Source organism: Eublepharis macularius, chromosome 17, assembly GCF_028583425.1.
Source record: "Eublepharis macularius isolate TG4126 chromosome 17, MPM_Emac_v1.0, whole genome shotgun sequence".
In the NCBI taxonomy this organism is placed as follows: domain Eukaryota; kingdom Metazoa; phylum Chordata; class Lepidosauria; order Squamata; family Eublepharidae; genus Eublepharis; species Eublepharis macularius.
Genome location: NC_072806.1, coordinates 6,756,251 through 6,779,111, shown reverse-complemented (window position 1 = coordinate 6,779,111; position 22,861 = coordinate 6,756,251). Strand labels below are relative to the sequence as shown.

At 43.6% G+C, this 22,861-nt stretch overlaps 1 protein-coding gene across 1 annotated transcript in view; it reads right to left on the bottom strand.

Annotated features, from left to right (window-relative positions):
• The window catches only part of PEX14 (peroxisomal biogenesis factor 14), a 140,917-nt gene that overhangs the window by 69,159 nt on the left and 48,897 nt on the right, over positions 1-22,861 (bottom strand). The window contains exon 3 of the mRNA XM_055001979.1: positions 1,878-1,962. Within this exon, the coding sequence (XP_054857954.1) occupies positions 1,878-1,962 (85 nt within the window). The remainder of the gene's footprint in view (positions 1-1,877; positions 1,963-22,861) is intronic.

Genomic DNA, 22,861 nt, shown 5'->3' with positions numbered 1-22,861 from the left:
CAGATTAGATGGAACTCCAGATACTAAAAACTGCTCAGCGAAGCCTGTGGTAGGGGTACGCGCCACAAACACCCGAGACGGTTGTCTCTAAATTGCTCTAAATACCTTTTGCAAATGAAATTCTAACCCAGCTGCGTTGAGAGATGGGGAGGGGGGGGGGGAGAGTGAAAACACAGAATAACTGGTCATTTCAGCAAGAGGAGATGTTCAAGTGGTTTTAATATCGCACGATATCCCGGGTATGTTGTCGAAAGGGAGGGGAACGCAGGGCAGAGGGAGGTGCTAAAGGATCTCTCGGCAAGTATAGATTTCGGCTCAGGTTACCGTGAGCAATCAACACAGCTTTTAGGCTCAGCTTTCCCCTGCTTCATTGCTTCGATGATAGAGTTGAAATCCCAAAGCTTTTATGATTAATTACTCCCCGTAGGTCCGCATATTTCAAGGAAAGGAAAAAAAGAGAAGAAAAAGAGACATCCCCCTCCCCAACGCAGCATGAGCGCAGACCTGCAAGTGATGGCTTTGCGAGCCAGTTTGGAAGCCAGGGAACGGCAAGGGGGCAGCACTGCATCGGGGGCATTTCTCAATGGGCTGCTGACTTCAAAGGCTCCATAATCCCATCGTTTTTTTTAAAAAGGAAAGAAAAAGGAATCCAGATTCCCAAAACAAGAACGGTGTGCACTGGACACAGGTGCAAAATTCACATGCTTCAGACAAATGGTGTCATTGTGCTAAAGTGGCTGAGATCCAGCATGGAGTCAGGTGCCTTCAGACCTGTCGAAATCAACAGGTGAAAGCCTATTACTTGCTGAGGTGGTAAAATCTGCACCTGTTTTGTATTTTGCATGCAGGTGTGGTTGAATGCTGCCGCACAAACAAACAAAAATTCCCAGCACGCAGGAAAAGACATGTGTCAAGGAGAAAGATTCTTTTTCCCTGGCACGCTAAATTCTTGGATTTTCGGGATCGCCTACATACTACATTTTGATTTCTCCCCCCCCCCCCACTTTATCCTTGCAACCATCTGCGAGATTGGGTAGGCTGGGCTGAGGTGTGTGAAGGAAACTGGCCTTCACCCAGCGCACTTCATAGCCAAGTAAGGATCTGGCCCCATCTCCCATCAGGTAAGACCCCTTCTGCAGTTGGATGTGGTACAGCCCGACACAGAGTTATCACTTCAGTGAGAACTAGCCTGGTTGTGGGAGACTGCAGCCTCTCTTCTGTACGAAGCAAAAGAGAGAATCTGGAATTTTATGAAGTGCCAGAAAAAAGTATGGCAGTAGTGGGGGAGGTGGTGGCGAGAAATGGATGCAGGAGGGCTGGAAGAAACAGACCAAAAGCCACAGAGATGGGCTGACAATTGTGCTAAGTAGAGAACTCTGACACACACACACCCCTCCCCAGTTTATTTTGCTTTTGCTTCTGAAAGGGCCAGACAGTCAATTGCTTGCCCTTTTACACTATGAAATGAAGGCGACTCACAAATTAGTCTGAACTCAATCTTGTTTACAGCTATTGAGGCCCAATGCCCTTCATTGCTCGGACTGGTTCTCCTCTGAAACAGGTGACCTTTTCACCCACAGCTGGTCACTGCCCTACTCTTTCCTATGAAGAAGGAGTTTGAACTGACCGAGAACTCGGAAGTTTGCAATGCAAGTCATCGTGTTGAGTCACGTTTGCCAAAGGCTTTTGCCCTGATTCAGGCGAAAAACCCAGATCCCAGTACCGAATCTGTATATGTGAAAATATTTCCCCCGTCGAGAAGGGTGGTAGTCGTGTCAAGATGACAAATCACACACGCAAAAAGCTGAAGGAGCCCAGGGAAGCAAAAATTCAAAGGACGGACTGACAGTTAAGGAATTGCAATTATGATTTTGTACCTTTTTTCTTAAGAAATGCTCTTCTGGTTGCAAGGGGGCTTTGGCGGACCCGGGAGTTCTGTAGAAACTTCACTGCGGTTGCAATCTGAGAATTGGGCAGGGGGGTTGGAAAAAGAGGAAAAGAAAGAACAAGATTTCAGTTGAGACATGTGAGAATCCAGATTCATTCAACATAAGCATACATACTGGACACAACCGAGCAGGGCTTTTTTTCAGCGGGAACGTGGTGGAACGAAGTTCTGGAACCTCTTGAAAATGGTCACATGGCTGGTGGCCCCGCCCCCTGATCTCCAGACAGAGGGGAGTTTAGATTGCCCTCCGCACTGCTCGGCGGCAATCTGGAGGGCAATCTACACTCCCCTCTGTCTGGAGATCAGGGGGCGGGGCCACTGGCCATGTGACCATTTTCTCCGAGGGCAACCCAGTGAGTTCCACCACCTCTTTTCCCAGAAAAAAGCCCTGCAACCGAGCAATCAAAACCCAGAACGAAAAGGCTCAGTTAGAGAGAGAGCACTGGCATCGGGATGCAATAATTAAGATTAATGGATGCATCGAATGACACGGAACTATTATGGTATTTAAATCCTGGGGGGTTTTGTGTGGCCCATAAGCCCATTTCAGAATACTAAACATCACAACTTTCTTCTCCTAGTTTCATAAGGGGTTTTTTTGCCCTCATAAATGCAAAAGTGAACATGAAAATAAAACCACAAACGTTGTGAAGATGAGAAGTGGAAAGGAAACAAAATGAAGAGCATATTTATTGTGCTTTAGGCGCTCAGGATGGATCTGTGCCCCCTACCCCAAGAAAATAATACCTTTTATAAAAGCTACAGGTAGAATGGAGGGGTTTCCTGAAAACTTGAGACTGAAAAGGTTACAGCGGAAAAGACTCCAAAGTTATCAGAACAAGCCAACTTACGAATCCAAAATCATTTGTCTTTCAAGGATCACGTTTATTGAGATATTTCCAGGGGCTGATTAAATGTCTTAAAACGTTCAGGGAACTGGTTGGAGAATCAGAATACCATATTGTTATGTGGCCTGTTAATTGGCAGCCATAGGGCAAGCCACCGTTTCTAAACCTTGCCAACCAACCACCAAATCCACAATATGATGATAAATATAGGACTGTCATAAGGGGTGCAGAGAAAATATTAGGAAAGTAATCAAATTGGAGGTTCTGACATTTGTTTTCCCTGCTCAGGACAAAAGTGCAGCCGCCTTTTCCCATAATTATACTAACAAAAATCAGTAGAAACAGTACCATTAAAATTCATGAATATTTTTGCATTAAAATAGTGCAAGGAACGACTTAAAAGAAACAAACAAAACGGAAAAGCTAGCAAAAACAGGCAGGACAGAAACGCTCAAAACAAATACATACGAAAAGGAAAAGAAACAAAAAACGGCCTGTTTGTACATCCCTCGATAATCCATGTGCAGCTCTTTGGACACTAGAAATGTAATGTGAGAATGTTAAATATTATTCGTATTCATTACCTAATGCCACCAGTAAACGAGGAGGTCCGTAACCATCCTTACTTTTATTTAACAACTTAAAAACAAGCCTAAGCCGCTTGCATTTTGCTTCAGCTGCTTGTGTGTGTACGTTTTCCCGGCCATCATTCTGCACTTTATTAGGCAATCCTGAAAGTATCACCGCTACCGGTTCAGCGCCTGGTTCCTGGCTTGCTAGGCACTTCATTTGCCAGACCTTGAGCTGATCAAAGGGCAGCAAGAGGACCAGCGATGCTCAGGCACTGTGAACTTTGATATCTTCAAGGAAAGAGGGAGATCAAATAGGGTTTACGTGTCTTTTTTAACATAAAAAACTCTCCTACCTATGCTGTGCTGCGAACGAATGCTTGCCTTCACCTGTTTTTCAAATATGCATTTCAGGTCAAGGAGCAGAGTTCCGATGGGCTTTAATGGCCCTTTCTAGGTACTTCACAGCGCATTCCATCAATGTTGTGTGTGTGTAGTCCCCCCCCTTTTTTAAATTGCATCTCTTATTTCTTTAAATACATTAATCAGACTAGTGTAGGCAAAACGGATCCATCGGACAATGCAATAAACATGAATTATCATCTATCCAACATGCATAATGGCTTAAAAAAACATAATAGCAGGTGTAGTTTAAATGATTAGTTATTACACCTGCGGTGGGTCTGATTCAATTGGGGAAAATCATCTTTAATAGGTTAAAAGGTTTAGATCACCCGGCTTCCCCCTTAAAGTGGCTGCAGAGAGGGTATGATGGAGTATCCTGTCATTACTAATTCATTTAAGAAAAGCACGGAGGGATACAGCAAAGAACAGCATAAATGAGCCAATCCAATTTAGACATCAGGTAAAGCAGAAAAACACCTTTTTAAAAAGCATGATAAATGAATTTGGGAGGGAGATGAAATTCATATTTTTATTTTTAACGGGAAATTTGACCAAGTCCCAGCATACTTTAGAGTTTAGGGAGGAGAAGCCAAAGGGGGGGGGGGGAGACAAATCCACTTTTAAAAGTTTAGCATTCAATCACCCGGAGTCGTAAAATAATATAGAGCCCACCCACCTCTCCGCGACACATAAAGCACCACTTTGATCTTGTTTATGCCCCTCTTGATCTGTCTCGCTGGAAATGCCGGCGATAGGGAAATTGCACATTTAAATGGCAAGGATATCAGTGCGCCAGATGCAGAAGCATAAACGGCCCAAATTAATAACTGCAAAGAAAATGTGCTGAACAAGAAAGATGTCCGAATAAGCAGACACGGAGACGTGCCAGCGTATCAAAAACTACTTTTCTTCTTATATTAATCACTTGGTTCTTTTGGAACTTTTAGACATGTTCTGCTCCCCACCGCTGGAGAAAATAACACCGATACAGAAATGCTTGCTCAGGCCCAGCAATGTGCTAACTCCCAAAGTCTCTCCAAACTAGCAGCTTGTTGACTTGAACCTCCCCAAACTGACTATCAAGACCCAGACTCCGAGCTGTCACTTAGCCTCTTCCAGACCCCCACAGGCTTTGGCTAACAGCAAAAAGCCTTAATCCAAGAATTCATGCTAGTATGCCATTCAGACTTGACAACACAGTTAGAGAATGAAGGCAAAGCTCAGAAACTTGAGTTTTTCCTGGTTTGCAACAAACTATAGTTTGCCGTGATTACCAAATTGGACAATACAATAAACTGTGATTTGCTTTCATGGCTATATATTGGGTTCGCAAACCATGACTGTATGCACAGTAGCAAGTCTCTGCAAACCAGAAAGCTTTGAATCTACGAGCTGTGAATGGGAAGGGGAGGAAGTGAAAAGAAGAGTAACTGAACCCAAGGACTTCCAAGATTCATTCCCATAACAACACAGTTCCTCATCAACAGCCATGGGTCCTAGGGCATAGGTGGAGGGGCAGTAGATCTGTTCAACTCCTGAAAAGGAGACCTCCAGGAAATTCCACATAAGCCACCTTGAATTTCAGCATGGAAGGAAAGAAGTAAACGTAAATAAATGAATGTATTCAGGGTGCTGATATTACAATTCCTAATCAAACTCTCTGACAGCGTTGGAGTTTTACACAGGTATAGCCAAACTACTGAGCTCACATTATATGCATTACCCTCGAAGAAAATATGGACGTTCACAAAGCCCAAAGTACAGCTTCTACATTAGGGTTGATTATCTCTGGGACTGTCCAACAAAACTGTTTGGGCGGTACGTTTAGGCCAAGCAAAAAGAAGCCTGTCTCCACGCGATGGGTATTCTTCTCAGGAAACATATTGGCACAAGCTGTGGTCATGGTAACTTTTTAAAAGCTTTTTTTAAAGGATGGCTTAAAAAAAAATTAAAGAAGTTTAGGTATGATTGATCAATTGATCGATCCTTCCTGTTCACCATAGATGTTAAGAAGAGAACTTAACACAAGGCAGAGGCAAGAGAGCTGCAAGACGAGGTGGGTGGTGGTGGTGGTGGTACTTCTGTCCCAAATACAAGTTTTCAAGGCTGCACGTGGCAGAACAGAAAAAAGGCAGGTCCAGGGCTTTTTTTCAGGGGGAACGCGGGGGGGAACGGAGTTCCGGCACCTCTTGAAAATACTCGGCAATAGTGCTTGAAAATAATATGATTTCAAAGAATCCCGTGTGTTTCTTCCTTATTGCCCTCTTGAGAGTTCCACCACCTCTTTTCCCAGAAAAAAACACCTGGGCAGGTCTAAATGAGTTTTGGAATGGATCTTGTGCAGCTCTGGTTTTCAAATTGTGTTCCAGGAAACTCTGGGATTCGTCAAAAGGTTTTTCTTTCCTGATCTTCCATACAGCATGCAGAAGCAAGCAAGTCAGCATGAGGTAGCAGTTAGGATGTCAGACCTGGGAGATCCAGGTTCAAATCCCTGCTCTGCCACACAAGCTCGTTGGTAACCTTGGGCTACTCACGCTGTCTCTAAGCCCAACCTACCTCACAGGGTCGTTGTTGTGAGAATAAAAATAAGGAGAGAAGAATGATATTGCAAGCTGCCTTGAGCCTGTCGGAGAAGATAAGTTTTAGGTGTATGCAGCAGGGTGTACTCTTTGTTCATACATGCTAACTGCTATGTGCAAAAACTCCTAGAAAACTCGACAGACAATAAACGTGTACCCCAAAACGTGTCCCAGAATCCTCGGAATATGCAGTGATTCCATGGCAAACACACACGGGCTTCCTCCTTGAAATCTCACGGCACATGCCAGTTTCACTTCTACATTTAATTCTGCAAGACACGCTTTGAGATTCTTTCAGGATTAGGATTTATATTAAAAATAATTAACATATATTTTTTTAAAAAAATGTTGCCTGTTTAATCCTTTTTAATTGGTCAAATGGGTTTTAATTGATTGATCTAACCAATTACATGATGTAGTTTGATGTGTAAAAAAAAACACGTTAGAAATAAGTGGCAGACGACTTGGAGGGTGACTCCGGAGAGGAAGCTTTGGCCAGCCCACAATTTCTTTGAGCAATGCGCCTCACCCGGAAAGTGTAGACAGCCCCTCTACACGGAGGTTCCATTTAACCATAATAGCTAGCAGCCATTCATTAACCAATTCTCTGCGAATCTGTCCAAAGCCCTTTTAAAGACATCTAAGTTAGCAGCCATCACTTTACCCTGTGGCCAGGAGTTCCGCAAGATAAAAGCCACCGTGTGAAGAAGTAGTTGCCTTTCCCTGTCCTAAATCTGCTGCCCACTGGCTTAAATGGGTGCCTTCAGTTTCTAGTTTTACAGGAGAGGACCGGGGGGGTGGAATTTCTTATCGATATATAGTTTTATAAACCTTTATTAAGCCCCCCACCCCTAGTTAGTTTTTTCCCTAAACTGAAAAGCTCCTCAAGCTGACCTTCTCTTCATGTGAAAAGTGCTGAAATCTCTTATTTGTTTTGGATCCAGAGGAGTTAGCCATGTTAGTCTGTAGCTGCAAAACAGTAAAGAGCCCAGCAGCACCTTTAAGGCTAACCAACTTTATTGTAGCATAAGCTTTCAAGAACCACAGCTCTCTTCGTCAGATGCATCTGACGAAGAGAGCTGTGGTTGTCGAAAGCTCATGCTAGAATAAAGTTGGTTAGTCTTAAAGGTGCTGCTGGGCTCTTTACTGTTTTGAAATCCCTTTGTTTTTTGGGTTGCCCTTTTCCAGACCTTTTCCAGCTCTTTTCTGAGACACGGCAACCGAAATGATACTCAAATGTCTTCCAAATGTGATCAGAAGGGAGGATTACATTACAATACTGCCCCCCTGCCCCTAAGAGGCTCAAGAGGTTAGCAGGGAGGCCCGAAAGGTAAGAAGAGGCACTTGGAAGAGAATCGTGGACTTGGCATCCTTTCGGGTACCCTTCTCAACACGACACGAGGGACGGCAGAGAGATGAGAAGAAAGAAGTGGCTGGATGGCACTTAGGGTCTGCCACCTGCAAACCACTGTTTGATACCATTCCCAGAAATGTGACGGATCTGTTTTGGATTTGGCCTCCACTAGCCAACTTCCCAGTAGGAAAGCTCAAGGCGCTGAACCACTGGGCAGAAATACCAGATATGCTCCTGTATTTGCAAAACAAAGACCTTGCTGGAATGATTCCGGTACTCCTCCCCCAGTAACAACACAGGCTGTAATAAATTAAGCCAAGTTGGGCTGGACTTTCCTAGCAAAGCTTCGGTTACATTCTCTCTCTGGGATTATTTTTTTTAATGGTATACGGGCTGCGATGGGGGAAGGCTCCAGCGTGCAAAACATCTACTTTTCAATAAAGCCATTCTATCAAAAAATGAAATCGCTCCATTAAAGAGAGCTAAATTATTTAAAGGGCCTCCTCCATCATCAGCCTCATCTTTTTGCTAAAGGTCTATTGATTGAAAATGACATTACAAAATTATAGCTAAGAGAGAAAGATTCTCTCTCTCCCTTCTTCCCCCTCATGCAACTTTCCAGAGTTATCCTTGGCTGCAACATCTTCAGCAAGAATTGGAAAAAAAAATTAGTTCCAATTTGTAGGCGCCAGCATCAAGTTTCTAGGCCTCAGGGAATGCATGCTTCGGATTTTTTTCAAAGCCTTTTATTATTTATCTCATTTGGACCCTGCCCTTCCTCTGAGGGACTCAGGTAGTACAAAATGGTATCCTCCTACCATGGCACTGCAATTTATCCTCATTGCAACCCTGTAAGGTCGGTTAGGTTGGGAGAGATTGACTGGCAAAAAATCACCCAGAGAGATTCGTAGCCGAGCAAAGATTCAAACCCATGTTATCCTCGATGTCAGTCCAACCATGGCACCAACTAGAGAAGGGCACAAACTGAAATACGAACCAAAGTTTGTGATGAACGAGGCTGGTTCGTGGTTCGTGAACCAGCAGTTTGTCAGAGCCCATTTCTGACAAACCGCTACGAACTTTAGGCTGGTTCGTTTGGTTCAGTTTTTGGTTTGTCACTGCAGACAGCCTGGCGCTGATCAATCAGTTTCCTAGGCAACAGGGGATGATGGACTTCCTGCAGACCTTATGTTGACCTGGAAGTGGCCTTCTGCTGGTCTGGAAGTGACCTTCTGCTGACCCAGAAGTGACAATCTGCTGACCTGGATGTGACACTTTCACGAACCAAATGAACTGGTTCGTGAGCCGGGGCAGGTTTGTGAAAGTTCATGGTTTGTGAAATGTGACGAACCACGAATCACATGGTTCGGTTTTTTTCTGGTCCATGCCCATCTCTGCCCCCCAACTCATTCTCCCTTCTCTTCACCCAACACAATTTCCTAAAGATATGCCTTTAACAGGGGCAGACTGGCCATTTAACTTACAGGGAAATTTCGTGGAGGGCCACTTCCCCAGAGGATGGGTAGGGGCCAGGAGCAAGCAGAGCCAATCCCTAGCAACTCTGCTAGTGCTTCAGGGACCGCTTGGCCCAGCTCGTTCAACAACAATAATAATCAGCGTCACTTCATCAATTGCTTCTGTTTGTGGGAGGAAATAGTGGGTGAGCTAATGTATATTGCTGGTGCTGCCGAAATCAGCGGCCTCTGCATAGCTGGCTTGCAGTGCTGCAGAAGGCCTCAGAAGGCATTTGCTACATAGCAAACGCATGGCACAGAGCTAAAGATCCTGCTTTGCATGCAGAGGTCCATGTTCAACCCTTGCAACCTCTGGCTACAGGATCTTACACAGCAGGCCCCGGGTGGAACAGACAGTTTCACATATTCAGTCTACACCCTCCGATCCAGCAAGGAAGTTTTGTGTTTTATCATCTACCTTCCCTGGCAAACATTCCCGGAAATGCTGAAGTTTCACGGGTTGTGTGTGTGCGCCATAGCTGTAGGAGTGGGCACATCAGCAGTGGAGGCAAACGGTCAGCCTTAAAATACTGTCCCCTGTAAGCTTGTAAGCAGCCACTCCCCTGGTCACCTACGTTGAATACTAGCGTCTCCAGGTGAGGAAGCTTTTTTCAGCTGGTTCCTTTCTGGCCGCAAACGATTAATATAAAGAGCGAGACTTGCAGCACTTTAAAACTTAACTAGCGTTAAGGCGTACAAAGTTACGGTCTTCTTGGTCAGGTACAAGGTTCTCTATGATGCTAGAGCAGACCATAAAGACTACACCACCTGAAATTTGTTAAACAGGTGAACGTCGGCAGCCGAAGGCTTATCTATCTATCTATCTATCTATCTATCTATCTATCTATCTATCTATCTATCTATCTATCTATCTATCTATCTATCTATCTATCTATCTATCTATCTATCTATCTATCTATCTATCTATCTATCTATCTATCTATCTATCTATCTATCTATCTATCTATCTATCTATCTATCTATCTATCCATCCATCCATCCATCCATCCATCCATCCATCCATCCATCTATCCATCCATCCATCTACCTACCTACCTATCATCTCTATCATCCATCTTTCTCGCTGAGAATCAAGGCTGATTACATAGTGTGAGATTATTACAATCAGTGTCAAGGACATTTCCATAAACAATGCCACAGGATAAATAAGTAAAAGTTTACAAAGACATAGCATTAGCGAGGATCCAATACAGAGTTGAAGAATTCCTGAAACAGAACATAATCAGTTCTAGGATGGACATTAGACAACATGAAGCACAGGTAGTATATAGGAGTACATATTTAAAACAACAGATAACATGTAAGGAAACATAGTGGTGAAGTCTATGGTCCCTAATTCATTAGCAAAGCATCTGAGATCCCCTCCCTACAATACCACCCTCCTAGCTGAGTAAAAAGTCTTTTTGAATAATTTGGTTTTGCATCGTTTGCGGAAAGCCAGGAGAGTCAGGGCGCTCCTGACCTCCTCATGTTAGTAAATTTCTTTTGTGGGCCAGTCAATAGTCAATTTTGTGAGCTTATGTACAAGTGTTATTCTCAGGGCTTTTTTTCAGCGGGAACGTGGTGGAATGGAGTTCCGGAACCTCTTGAAAATGGTCACATGGCTGGTGGCCCCGCCCCCCAGACAGAGGGGAATTTAGATTGCTCTCCGTGCCGCTCAGCAACACGGAGGGCAATCTCAACTCCCCTCTGTCTGGAGATCAGGGGGCGGGGCCACCAGCCATGTGACCATTTTCTCCAAGGGCAACCCACTGAGTTCCACCACCTCCTTTCCCAGAAAAAAAGCCCTCGTTATTCTCATCCACATGAGAAATCAATATAAACATTGGACCCTGTTGGCAACTAAAAGAGGTAAGAAAGGGCCAAGTGGGAATCTGAGTGTTGCGTCAGGGAGCAGATGGGACTACTCAGCAATGCAACTGACAATGCAATCCTAAAAAGAGTTTCTCTAGTCTAAGCCTATTGAAATCAGAGGGTTTAGACTGCGGTAATTCTTCTTAGAACTGCACTGAGAGTCACCGGCCTCTGTCTTATTTACAATTAGAAGATTAATGCGGAGAGCAACAGATTTCGCCTCTGCCTGCCTGAACTGCCTGACAAAATAATTCTCCTTGAGTTAAGAGAGCAAGATTGGGGCCCAGTGGCACCTTAAAGACCAACTAGATTTCCAAAGTATCAGCTTTCGAGAGTCAGAGCTCCATTCATCTGGACCCCAATCTTGTTCTTCGACTACAGACCAACACGGCCACCCGCCTGAAACTCTCCTCAGACTCAGAAAGTTTTAACACCAATGTGCAACATACTACGGAAATCTGAGGCTCGTGTAGAGACAATATTTAATCTCCAGCTGTTAGGAAACATGATACTGGCCCTCTTTGAGGGCATGCAGATAAACCGCAGCAGTGAATTGCGCAATGGCTCCACCACACACAGCCTGCCACATTATATTAGCTATTAGCATTCAAAAAACTTCCCAAAGGATGATGCTGGGATGTGCAAAGCGTTCCAAAAATTTCTTCCAAAAATACTCATAAGAGAGAAAATGAATAAAATTAAGCCTAAGATTTTAAGAGTGTCTAATGAATAGGTGTGAGCTTGAAAGCGTGCATGCATGAGCCAGGAAGAACACACTGTATAAGCAAATGAATGGGTCAGAAAGGATTTGTATATATAGGAGTGTGCAAGAATGAATATGCACGGGCCAGAAAGTGTGTGCACTTACATGGGTAAGCATGCAGAACCTTTCCAATGACCAAGAATCAGGAGTTTCTCTAGTTTCTGAAATTTCAACAGGTTTGGAAGCATAAGGACTAGAAACTTGCTCAAAAACTTAAAGCTGAGAAAATCACGATGCTGTGTTCCACGCTCAGTCACGGTATCTGGACTTGTGCCATGTGGCTGTAAAATCACACAACACTCACAACCTTTGGACCACAGGCCAATTCATACTTTAGATGGCAGGTGGGTTTGCTCTGGCGAACATGTTTCCCCGGAATGGAAAAGATACGCCACCAGCACATCCGGGAAACGTGATGGACGCATAATGTGAGTCCCCAACATGGGATCCATCTTCCCTTTATACTTGGCAGTATTCTCCCATGAAAAACACCAGCATACATGTGGCAAATGGTCACTGTTAAAAAGAGTCAGTTGGCTCAGTAACCCGAAAACTGTGCTTTTGGAGCTTTAAAAAAATACCCAAAGACCGAATTTTGCATCCTGTATGAACTATGCAAACTTATTTTGCACTGTTGATTCCACAGCGCTTACTATTCAGCATCATTTATTCTGTATCTAGTTGTGGAAAGGAGCAAGGAACTGCATTGGGCACCGAAAAGCTTATTCAGGGCTTCAGCAGCCACAGGAGGCATCGCCCACAAACTTTCAAGCATACACTCACAGCAACGCAGACTAGAAACTTTTCACTTTCTGTGATGGAAAGAAATTTCCAGAGTACTAAAATCCAAAGCCGTAACGGCTAGATGAGCACACCAGGAGCTGCTATTTGGCTGTGCTGGGCAGGCAAGTGGAGAGGGGCCACGGCTCAGTGGCAGGGCACTGCATGTGGGGCTGAGACCTTGGAGGGCAGGTACCAGTTAGAACAGACAACACTCATCTAGAGGAACCCAATAAGGAAGCTTTAACGGAAGTGCCTATGGCTCAGTGGCCGACCACAGGTACATCTCCACTGAAGGAATCTCCGGCGGGGAAGACCCTGGAGAGCCACTGCCAATCAGAGTAGGCTATCTTGAGCTAGATGGACCAATGGTAGGACTTGATATAAGGTAGATTTCATGCACCGATAATGCCTTTTATGCAACATTTTTATGCGGAGATTTATGCCACCTGCTTGTTAAATTGACATCGACCATATAGATCACTATACGATGCATGCTTTTTTAAAATGACCAAAACCTCAGATTAATCCTTTGTATCAAAAATAATACAGTGGAATTAACTGGAGCAAAACCTTATCACCACCAAGGGCAGAAGGCCATGGCTACAGAGCAAATGGAACGGGACTCCAAGCTTGGCAAAGCTCAACCACCTGCAAAAAGCTTCCTCTGCAATTTGGATCTCAAAGGGAGGTTACCCATAGAAGGGAGGGGGGGCAGCTTGTTAAAACAAGGACTCAGCGGAAGATCAAACTCTTGCTTTCTGAGGCACAGGGCTGGCTCTCGAACCTGGCATCAGGATGAAGGAAGAGGCATGCTGCCTCCCTTTGGAGGGGGAGAGGGGATAACAGAAAATGCTGTGTTTTAAGTAAGACAAGAGGGGGGGAAATATCCGTTCTCTTGTCAGGCCCAATTTGACAAATATGGTCATCGGTGGCACAACAAAAGAGTTGCAAAGCAGCTGTTAATCAGGGAAACACATCGCAGAACGCTGATGCTAGCACTCGTGAAAAAATGCAAGCGGCTAATTATGAAGCCATATATCTTGCTAAAGAGGCACGGTTCCTCGAGATTCCAGATAGAGCTCTCAGAGTAAGTATCTGGGATATGCACGCGCGCGCACCCTTCTCGCGCTCCTTCTCCATTTCTACTGCTGGATCCCCAGGCAAGCCTGCTTCTTCCAAGCTCCCATGCTTAGGGGTCCACAAGAAGCTTGGGGGAGATGGGCAAAGAGGGGCCGAGCTAGCTCTTCATCTGTCCTGGTCACCCGGAAGGTACTTCTTACCAAAGTGAAGCTTCATAAACCACTGAAATTGAATGTTAATTTAGCACCAGGTTGCTAGGCACCCTACAAAGTGTAGGCAGGATTTTAAAAACCCTGCTCAAAATGTAAAAAAAAAAAAGTTTGCCTGCCTGCATTTCAACTTCTGACAAAAGCCAAAAAATGACCATGTCATTTTTGGACGAGTGCATGAGAAAAACCTGGCACATGAGATGGGTACTAGACCAAATCATACCTGAATCCTCCCTAGAAGCTAAAATGACAAAACTGAGGCTATTGTACTTTGGTCACATCATGAGAAGACAAGATTCTCTGGAAAAGTCACTAATGCTGGGAAAAGTAGAAGGCAGTAGGACAAGAGGAAGGCCTAAAGAGATGGCTTGACCCAATCAAAGAAGCCACGTCCTCCAGTTTGCAGGATCTGAGCAAGTCTGTTAATGATAGGATGTTTTGGTGGTCTTTCCTTCATAAGGTCGCCAGAGGTCAGAGGCAACTTGACAGCACATAACAGACACACGAGATGGTTCACCTGCCTCTTGGCTGTCTCATATCAGACCACAGGTGAGGGGACTTGAAATGAAAAAAAGGCTTCCTACATACGAAAAACAAAATTCTGCACATAGAAAACTACAGACTCGATGAAGACCCTTTCTCCCTGACACCCAAGTTTTCCACATGCAGGGATTTTTGCTTCATATGAATTGTGCGAGTTCCCACTTGTTACCTGAAGTGGTATGGCTCTCATGCTCGTTTACCTTCTCATCTGCTGTCTATAAGAACTAGGCCTTAGATCAGAGGCCTGCCTAGCTTTGTGTTGCAAGATTCCCCTGTTTTTTAATTCCCAGTATCGAAACACCCAGAGGCACAATCTGGAGGAAATGGAGCTTCAGCAACACTGTATGAAGGTGCAACTAAGATGGATTCTCTGGAGCCTATAAAGTCCAGTGAAAATATGCTCGCTCTCCTCGTATCAAAGGTCACTTCCTGCAACCTCCCTTCACCAGAATTAAAACTCACTGCACACTCTGCCCTGACTCATTCATTGACTCCTCGTCAGCAAGTCTTCCACCAATTTAAAAGGCAAGAGGATGTTTATTATACGATATTCAAGAAAAAAACATCAGAAATATATCTTGCAATACATGGCACCACTCCCAAAGAACCTCACCAGCTGCAGATTGTGAAATTGCACTCCACGGTGCCTTGGCACCTATGAGCATGCACTGATGTGCCTGCGCATTAGAGGCAAGATGCTTTCCCCTACACACAAAGATTTAACTGCTGGGAACTAGGTCAAAGAGCTGAAACCCTACAGAATGGCAACTCTGTGAGATCACAGTTTGATAATTCTATTAAGGTCCACCACAAAAAGCAAAATAACAATTTAGTAGGGAGAGGGACCACCAAACTGAGACCACCAGAACATACTGGGGGGTCCATCATCTAAAATGACTTTCCAGTAATGTTAACATAACAACAACCACTCAAAGAAACATGCAGGCCGGAAGCATCTTTTCCCCCTTCCTCTGTCCTTATTCATAGATCCAGAGGAGTTAGCCGTGTTAGTCTGTAGTAGCAAAATAGTAAAGAGTCCAGTAGCACCTTTAAGACTAACCAACTTTACTGCTTTTACAGCTTTATAGCTTTAGAGAACCACAGCTCTCTTCGTCAGATGCATCTGACGAAGAGAACTGTGGTTCTCGAAAGTTTATGCTACAGTAAAGTTGTTAGTCTTAAAGGTGCTACTGGACTCTTTACTATTCTGTCCTTATTATTACTATTAATTAACAACACTCAGTATGATGAAGAATTCTGGAGAAATCAAAAGCTGGCCCGCTGTTCTTTGCTACTTCGGTTGGTTTTCATGAAAGGAAGTTCATGGCTTTCTCTTTGGGATTTTGCTAAGGACCAATGCAGCAGATGGAGCAGCTCAGATAACGTGAAGTTTGCCCTATGCTGAAACAACTGGGCACTGACTGGGTAGCCTGATCAACTAATAATTTACAGTGCAATTCTAAAACTATTTGGAAGTAAGCCCTGTTGAACCGACCTGAATACGATTCTTAGCAGATCTACTAGAGATTAGTGAAAAGTCCAGTAGCACCTTTAAGACTCTTCAACTTTATTATAGCATAAGCTTTTGAGAACCACAGCTCTCTTTGTCAGATGCATGCTTGCATCTGACGAAGAGAGCTGTGGTTCTCGAAAGCTTATGCTAAAGTTGGTTAGTCTTAAAGATGCTACTGGACTCTACTATTTTGCAGCTACAGACTAACATGGCTAACTTCTCTGTATCTACTAAAGATTATTTTCTAAATTGGATTAATGTGTCAGGGCCAACTAAAAGTCCTAGAGCTGAGAGTCTAGGAAGAGCCTGTTTCAATATTTTTAAGATCCTTTTGATAAGGGAATGAAAATAATATTAAATCTACCCTTGTTATAACACTCAGTAACAGAAAATGGCCGTGCATATCCCTAAACACCTCCAAAAAGAAGTTTGGGTAAGATGCAAAAAGAAGATGCAAAAAGAAGCCTATAAAGAAGTTTGGGTAAGATGCAAAACTTGAAGGATCGTCAGGTGAGAGGCAGATGGTGAAATCAATCAAGTGTTGTTTTATTGGTTGATGGCCTTTCCCTGCCTTACCCTCCGTATAATCATCCCATTCTTGTAAAAGCTGTTAATGCATCATGTGGCAATGAGTGCCAACTGATTAACTGGGTGGTGTCTGAAATCAAAGTCTTTCCTTTCGATTCTCTCTTAAAACTGATGCCTCTCTGTTTTAGCAGATGAACGTGTGCATGTTGGTTTTCAGCGTGTTCTTCCTCCAATAGGGTTGCCAGGTCCAGGCTGGGAAATTCCTGGAGATTTGGGGGGGTGGAGCCTGGAGAGGGCGGGGTTTGGGGAGGGAAGGGGCCTCAGAATGGTATAATGCTATAGAGTCTACCTTTCCAAAGCAGCCATTTTCTCCAGGTGAATTGATATGTCACCTGGAGATCAGTTGTAATTCCAGGAGATCTCCAGCCACCACATGGAGGCTAGCAACCTTATCCTCCGAACTACTCTCTATCGTGAGTCCTGTTCATACCCTCATCTCACAAAGGATCCTGGGCATGCTGATAACTCTTGGTTTTTGCTTCCAGTGCAACCTTGAGGCCCCTAAATTCTACTCCAGGCAGGAGTTGCAAACAGGCAGGGCCGTATTATTCATAAGGCTGACTAGGCCGAAGCCTAGGGGCCTCGCAGGGACTAGGGGCCCATCAATTTTTTTGGCTGAGGCACACCCCACATAAATTACAATTAAATGATTCTCTTTTTTAACCTTTATTAATAAGATAATTAACTGCTTCCTTATTGAAGTGAAACAAATGGTATCTTATATTAAAACAATTATCCATAAATTATATATTTTAAAAAATAATATGCACATCAAAATATTGCAGTATTCAACTAGTTTACCCCCAAAGTGTGCTTTCCTGAAGAGTTCTAATCACGCAATAAAAATATTTTTAAAATTGTGAATCAAATTCTTCAGGAGACCCTCAAAATGGATATAGGACTATGTAATGCGGTCTAGTACCTACCACACCAGGGTCAGGCTGTCAGCTGAAGACGGAAGTGCTGGAGGGGGCCTGAAATACCTGAAAGCCTAGGGGCCCGGCCATGGGTTTATACAGCCCTGCAAACAGGTGCTTTGCTTGTTCACCTGTGGCGAGTGGAGACTGGCTCCAGATCACAAGGCGAGGAAGTAGTTTAAGAATACAAGAGCCCAGTTGAATTGAAGCAAGGGTTCATCTAGTCCAGCATTGTGTTGGAAGGGTAGCCTCGGAAGGAAAATATACTTTCTCTGTAGTTTGCATAAGGCAGTAGACTGGCTCAGACAAAGCATTTTTAATGGTCTTTTAATAGTGGTCCCTAGATGCAGCCAGGAAACCCACGGCGGAGCAAGAGAGAGAAATTCTGCTCTTGTTTGTTTTGCAGTAAGCCCCAAAGAATTAATATAGTTACAGGTAAAGTTAGCTATGACTTGATGGCACTTTCAACCACCACCAAAACAATTTTGCTGGCATTGCTGTACGGTCCAAACAGCATTTTGAGCATAGAGGAACTTACCTCAGAGCATCCACTCTTAGCTATACAGTAAATGGGAACCTCAATACTCGGCGATTATGTGGTTCCCAAATATTTTAAGTTAAAAAACTGCTTGCTCACATTGTAGCAAAAGACAGCTGAGATCGTTTCAACCAGATCAATAAATGCCAAGCCAAATGCAGCCAGTTTTCAAGTTACAAAGAATTTTTCTGCTGGCCGGAAAATATTCTCCTTCCCATTGGAAGCATTCTGTGGAGTTTGAAAGTTTGCTATCCTATCCTACGAACACTGCGGATTTGACGAAAGGTTATCATCTGAACCCTTCTGGCTCTTATTGACTAAAGGTGAGATCAGCTCCAAAGAGGCAAAATTCCAAATTAAATTTTCTAGTACTCTGTGGAGTACGAGACACAATACACAATTACAATATTTCTAGAACCAATATACTGTACATAGGAGAAGAGGAGGGGGAGGAACCAACTGAGACTGAAATTTGCTTTGAAGCACAAAATTTTAAAGGGCCCGGAACTAGAAACAACAGAAAAATATGATGAAAGTATAGAAAGGAAAGGGGTGGTGGTAGCGGTAGCAGTTAGTTTTCAAAAGATCCAGGGATGTTTAACACAGAATTCTGAACAGATGTGCTACGGAACTGAACATGCCAAGTTAAATTGCTACCAATCAGTGTTTCGAAAAAATATTTTTTAAAATTATGGGGAGAGCTCACACAGAAGCACGAAGAAGGTTGCTGAACTGTCCATATCCTCCTTCCCACCCCAGCATTTAAGTAAAACTCGTCCTAGGGCCCAGGGATAAAACAATCTTGAGAAGGAACCGAACAGAGATGCAGCGCAGGAGGCCAAGGAAAGAGCTCGTGCTCCCCCTAGCCAAAGCCGTGGGGGAAACACCATCTCCGTCGCACAGCCTTCGCCGAAGAAACGCAGCCCAAATTAAGTGTTTTCACTTGGTGGAAATGAAATGTTTTGCAAGATGAAACAGAAAGAAAATTGTGGTTTTAGGTAATTACTAGTTGGCATTTACATATCACAGGCTGGTTCAACACCTATTCATTTTCCTCTTTTATTTTCAATTTTTTAAAATTGCTCATTAAAGCTAACACATGACAGGGACAGGAGAAGGGGGTTAAAAATATTCCGTCTCTCTCCTTTTTGCCGTTTTATTACAAAGTAGTACAAAATCCCCAGATCTGCTTTAAATACAGTTGTCTTGAGTCATCGCCAACATCTACCACAAACCTGGCAGGGCTGCAGTAGGGTGGGGTAGAATTCGAAACCGGTAAGAGCAGACAGAGAAAAGGGGCACCGGCTCTCTTGCACCCAGCAGGATCAAGGGAGAGCTTCTCTGATCTGGGGCCAAGGCCACAGCCAGCTCCAGGGAATAAGAACAGTCAGTTAAAATCTCTCTCACACAAACACACACACATTTTTTCCATTTAAAATTTTATAACCCACCTTTCCAATGTCTACTCAAGGCGGCTTACAATAAAGTGAACACAAAAATCCAAAATTTAAAACCATAAAACAAAACCCGCCCTAAAATGAAGACACTGCCTGCTCGACACTCCTCTCCTCCAAAGTAGGTCCATTAGGAAATATTAAAAAGCCAAAAGGAAAACAGACGCCTTCCATCAGGGTCAGTTAAGAAGCCAGAAGGTAATGAACGAGCAAGCGTTAGGATTCAACATGACTTTTATTATTATTATTATTATTATTATTATTATTTATTTATTTATTTATTCAATTTATATACCGCCCATCCCCAGGGGCTCTTTTTCTTCAGGCTGGACGTTAAGAAGAAGGGGCAGGGGGTGGGAATAGAGAAAAATGTTTCAAACCATGATTAAAATCCCCCGTCTGCAATCTGTAATATTTGTGATGGAACAGAGAAGGCATTAATTAGGTTAGACTGTGCATGTTTTTTTTAAAAAAAAAACCTGTGAGGAAGCCCTCCCTGATACAGTGAATGGCTACTCCCCTCTCCTCCTGTGTCGAAGCTAGTATCAGTCGATCGGTTCTTACTCAATACCACTGGCCAATCTAGCTAAATAGAGCCTCCATATAAAGAAGCAGTATACCTTCTAAATACCAGACACGCAGGAGAAACAACAAAGGAGCGTTCTTGCCGCCAATCCCTGTTTGAATGTGTCCAAAGGCACCAGAATACTGGTTTGGATGGATCTTTATTCTGATCCGGCAAGGCAATTCTTATGTGACGTCCTTGGAACTGGGGACAAGAACCAGGGTGGTGTATCGATTAGTGTTGGAACTGAGTTTGGGAAGCCTGAGTTCAAATCCTTACTCATCCATGAAGCTCACTGTGTGACTTTAGGCCAGTCACTCCCTCTCAGCCGGATGAGCCTCACCGGGCTTTTGCAGACATAAAACGGGTGAAGTGGGAGAGGGGGAGCACATACGCTGCGGGAGATCCTTGGAGGGTAACAACAGGCAGATCAATAAAAAATAGGGCTGGTTCATACATGCACACTCATGGCTTCAGGACTGCAAAGTCAAGCAGTGATTTGCAAAAGCGAACAAGCCATCACAAATCAAAGCCAGAAACCACATTCATAGATCCAGAGGGGTTAGCCGTGTTAGTCTGTAGTTGCAAAATAGTAAAGAGTCCAGTAGCACCTTTAAGACTAACCAATTTTATTGTAGCATGAGCTTTCGAGAACCACAGATCTCTGCATCTGACGAAGAGAGCTGTGGTTCTTGAAAGCTTATGCTACAATAAAGTTGGTTAGTCTTTAAGGTGCTACTGGACTCTTTACTATTTTAGAAATCACGTTATCACCTAAGATTAGTAGCCAATATGGCCTGACCCGCACAATGCATACTTTTGAGAGATTTGGGGAGCCCTCTCAAATCTCAGGACTAGTAGCAAATGCAAAGAAATCCCACGGGAAAACAAAACCACAGTTCATCAAATTTGCTGAAAGATGCACAGCCTCTTCTGGTTTTAATCCCTAAACCGCAAACAGTGGTAGCCAGGAAGATACCCCATCCAGAAGAACGAAGTACAACCCCGTTCATTTGTTACTTTCTCTCCCTACTAAAGGGAGCATGCCCAAGAGTCAGAATGGTTCTACCCATTATACAGAAGGAAGAGAAAGACTGAGGTGGCACCCGGATATATGGATCTGACTTAGACCACTGGTTCATTAATCTCATTAAGTGGCATCAGCTTTCCAGAGTTTCAGAGGAAGAACTTTCCCAGCATCTGCAGCTTTAATCGGAGTTATCAGGAATTGCTCCTGGAAACTTTTATATGCAAAGCAGGTGCTCTGTTCCTGAGCCAAAGCCCCTCCCTGAATTCTGGTCTGTAGCATTTCAGATTGCACTGAGAACAGGGAGGCTCCCCGCATTTAGAAAATCAGCACATTTGCAGTGAACTGTCACTTTCTCCCTGATGTGCTGGTTCTCTGTGAGTGAAGAGTTTTGTACAAACTGAGCTGCTTAAAAAGAAACATTGCTCATTTCTACCCTTGCTACTTCAAGAATCTCCCATCTGTATATGTAGGATCAGGCTTACCGTTTCTGCATTTCTTCATCAGGTACATTTGGATCATACAATTACTTCTGATATAGGTGCACAGCTGAATTACTCACAGAAGGCTGCCTGTTGTATCTCTGAACGAGTCACTGCTGTTCCGTTTCTAGCAAGTCATGCAGAACACATTCTGCATAATATGTTATGTTGACTCAATTAAATGGATTCTTCCTTTACAGTGACATTTTGTTCAAGGGCTTTTTCCTCCTCTTTAATTTAATTATTTAAAACAATTGGAAAAGTTTTCCTATGTGCAATTTTACACGAAAAAAGAAGGGATTTCAGCCCCCTTTTAAAACTGTATCGTTTGTTAAAGGACATAAAATATCCCTGACAGAATTGTACAGAAGCTAACATGAGCAGCTAATATATTTTAAGGTCTATTGTGCAAATATGTATTTAGGGAATTCTAAAGCAGGGTATTATTGACCCACGCCTCTCTTAAAACACTTTGATATATACAGGGGGAGGGGGAGCCCTCGTTGAAAGAAACAACTTCGCAAAGTAGCCGCGTTTCAAAGTGAAATATCTGCCCATCTTCAGTTTTTATTGGTCCAGGTTAGAACATAAAAGATTGATGTTGAAAATGTCCCTTTAAAAAGCAAAACAGAAACGCATGCTCACGTTTGCAGGCACGCGCCTGCTGAAGATGCAGGAGAATGTCCATCAAAGCCCTTGGTGAACTGAGCCCAGGGGCCACTCTTCCGACGGAGGAGCCCCTGGGCTAGTTCAAACGGAGTCAGCAGACAGCCTTAGAGAGCCCCCCCCCCGACTCCTTCCACCACTGGAAATCAAGGAAGTTCATAAATACTTTTTCCTGACCTTGTGCCCATTTCTCTGGGACTCTCTCTTAGAAGAGATTTGGCAGGGCCATTTTGGAGAAGGGACAAAACTGTGTTTCTTCAGGCTAGAATTTAGCTACATTGGTGGCATTTTAAATAGTGTGTGTGTGTGTGGGGGGTACTGTATTCTTACACAATGACTTCTGGCCGCCTTTGCTGACCCCTCTGAATGCTAAAAAAGAGGTTTAGAAACCTTGCAAACAAATCTGTTCAGAATAAAACAAGCCACCTCAAAGCATTAAAAGCAGCGTATACAAGTTTATGCACAGCAAACTACTTCAGTTCCAAATAGATTATTCTGATCCAAGCCAGGAAGAAATTATTTCAAAATATCAACGTTCCAATCATGAATTTTAGATAAAAGTTCTGCTGATAAAATGAGCTAAATTACTTCATAATTCCTGTATGCTAGAGTCAGATTATGCAGCAGCTGAGCAACCAGAG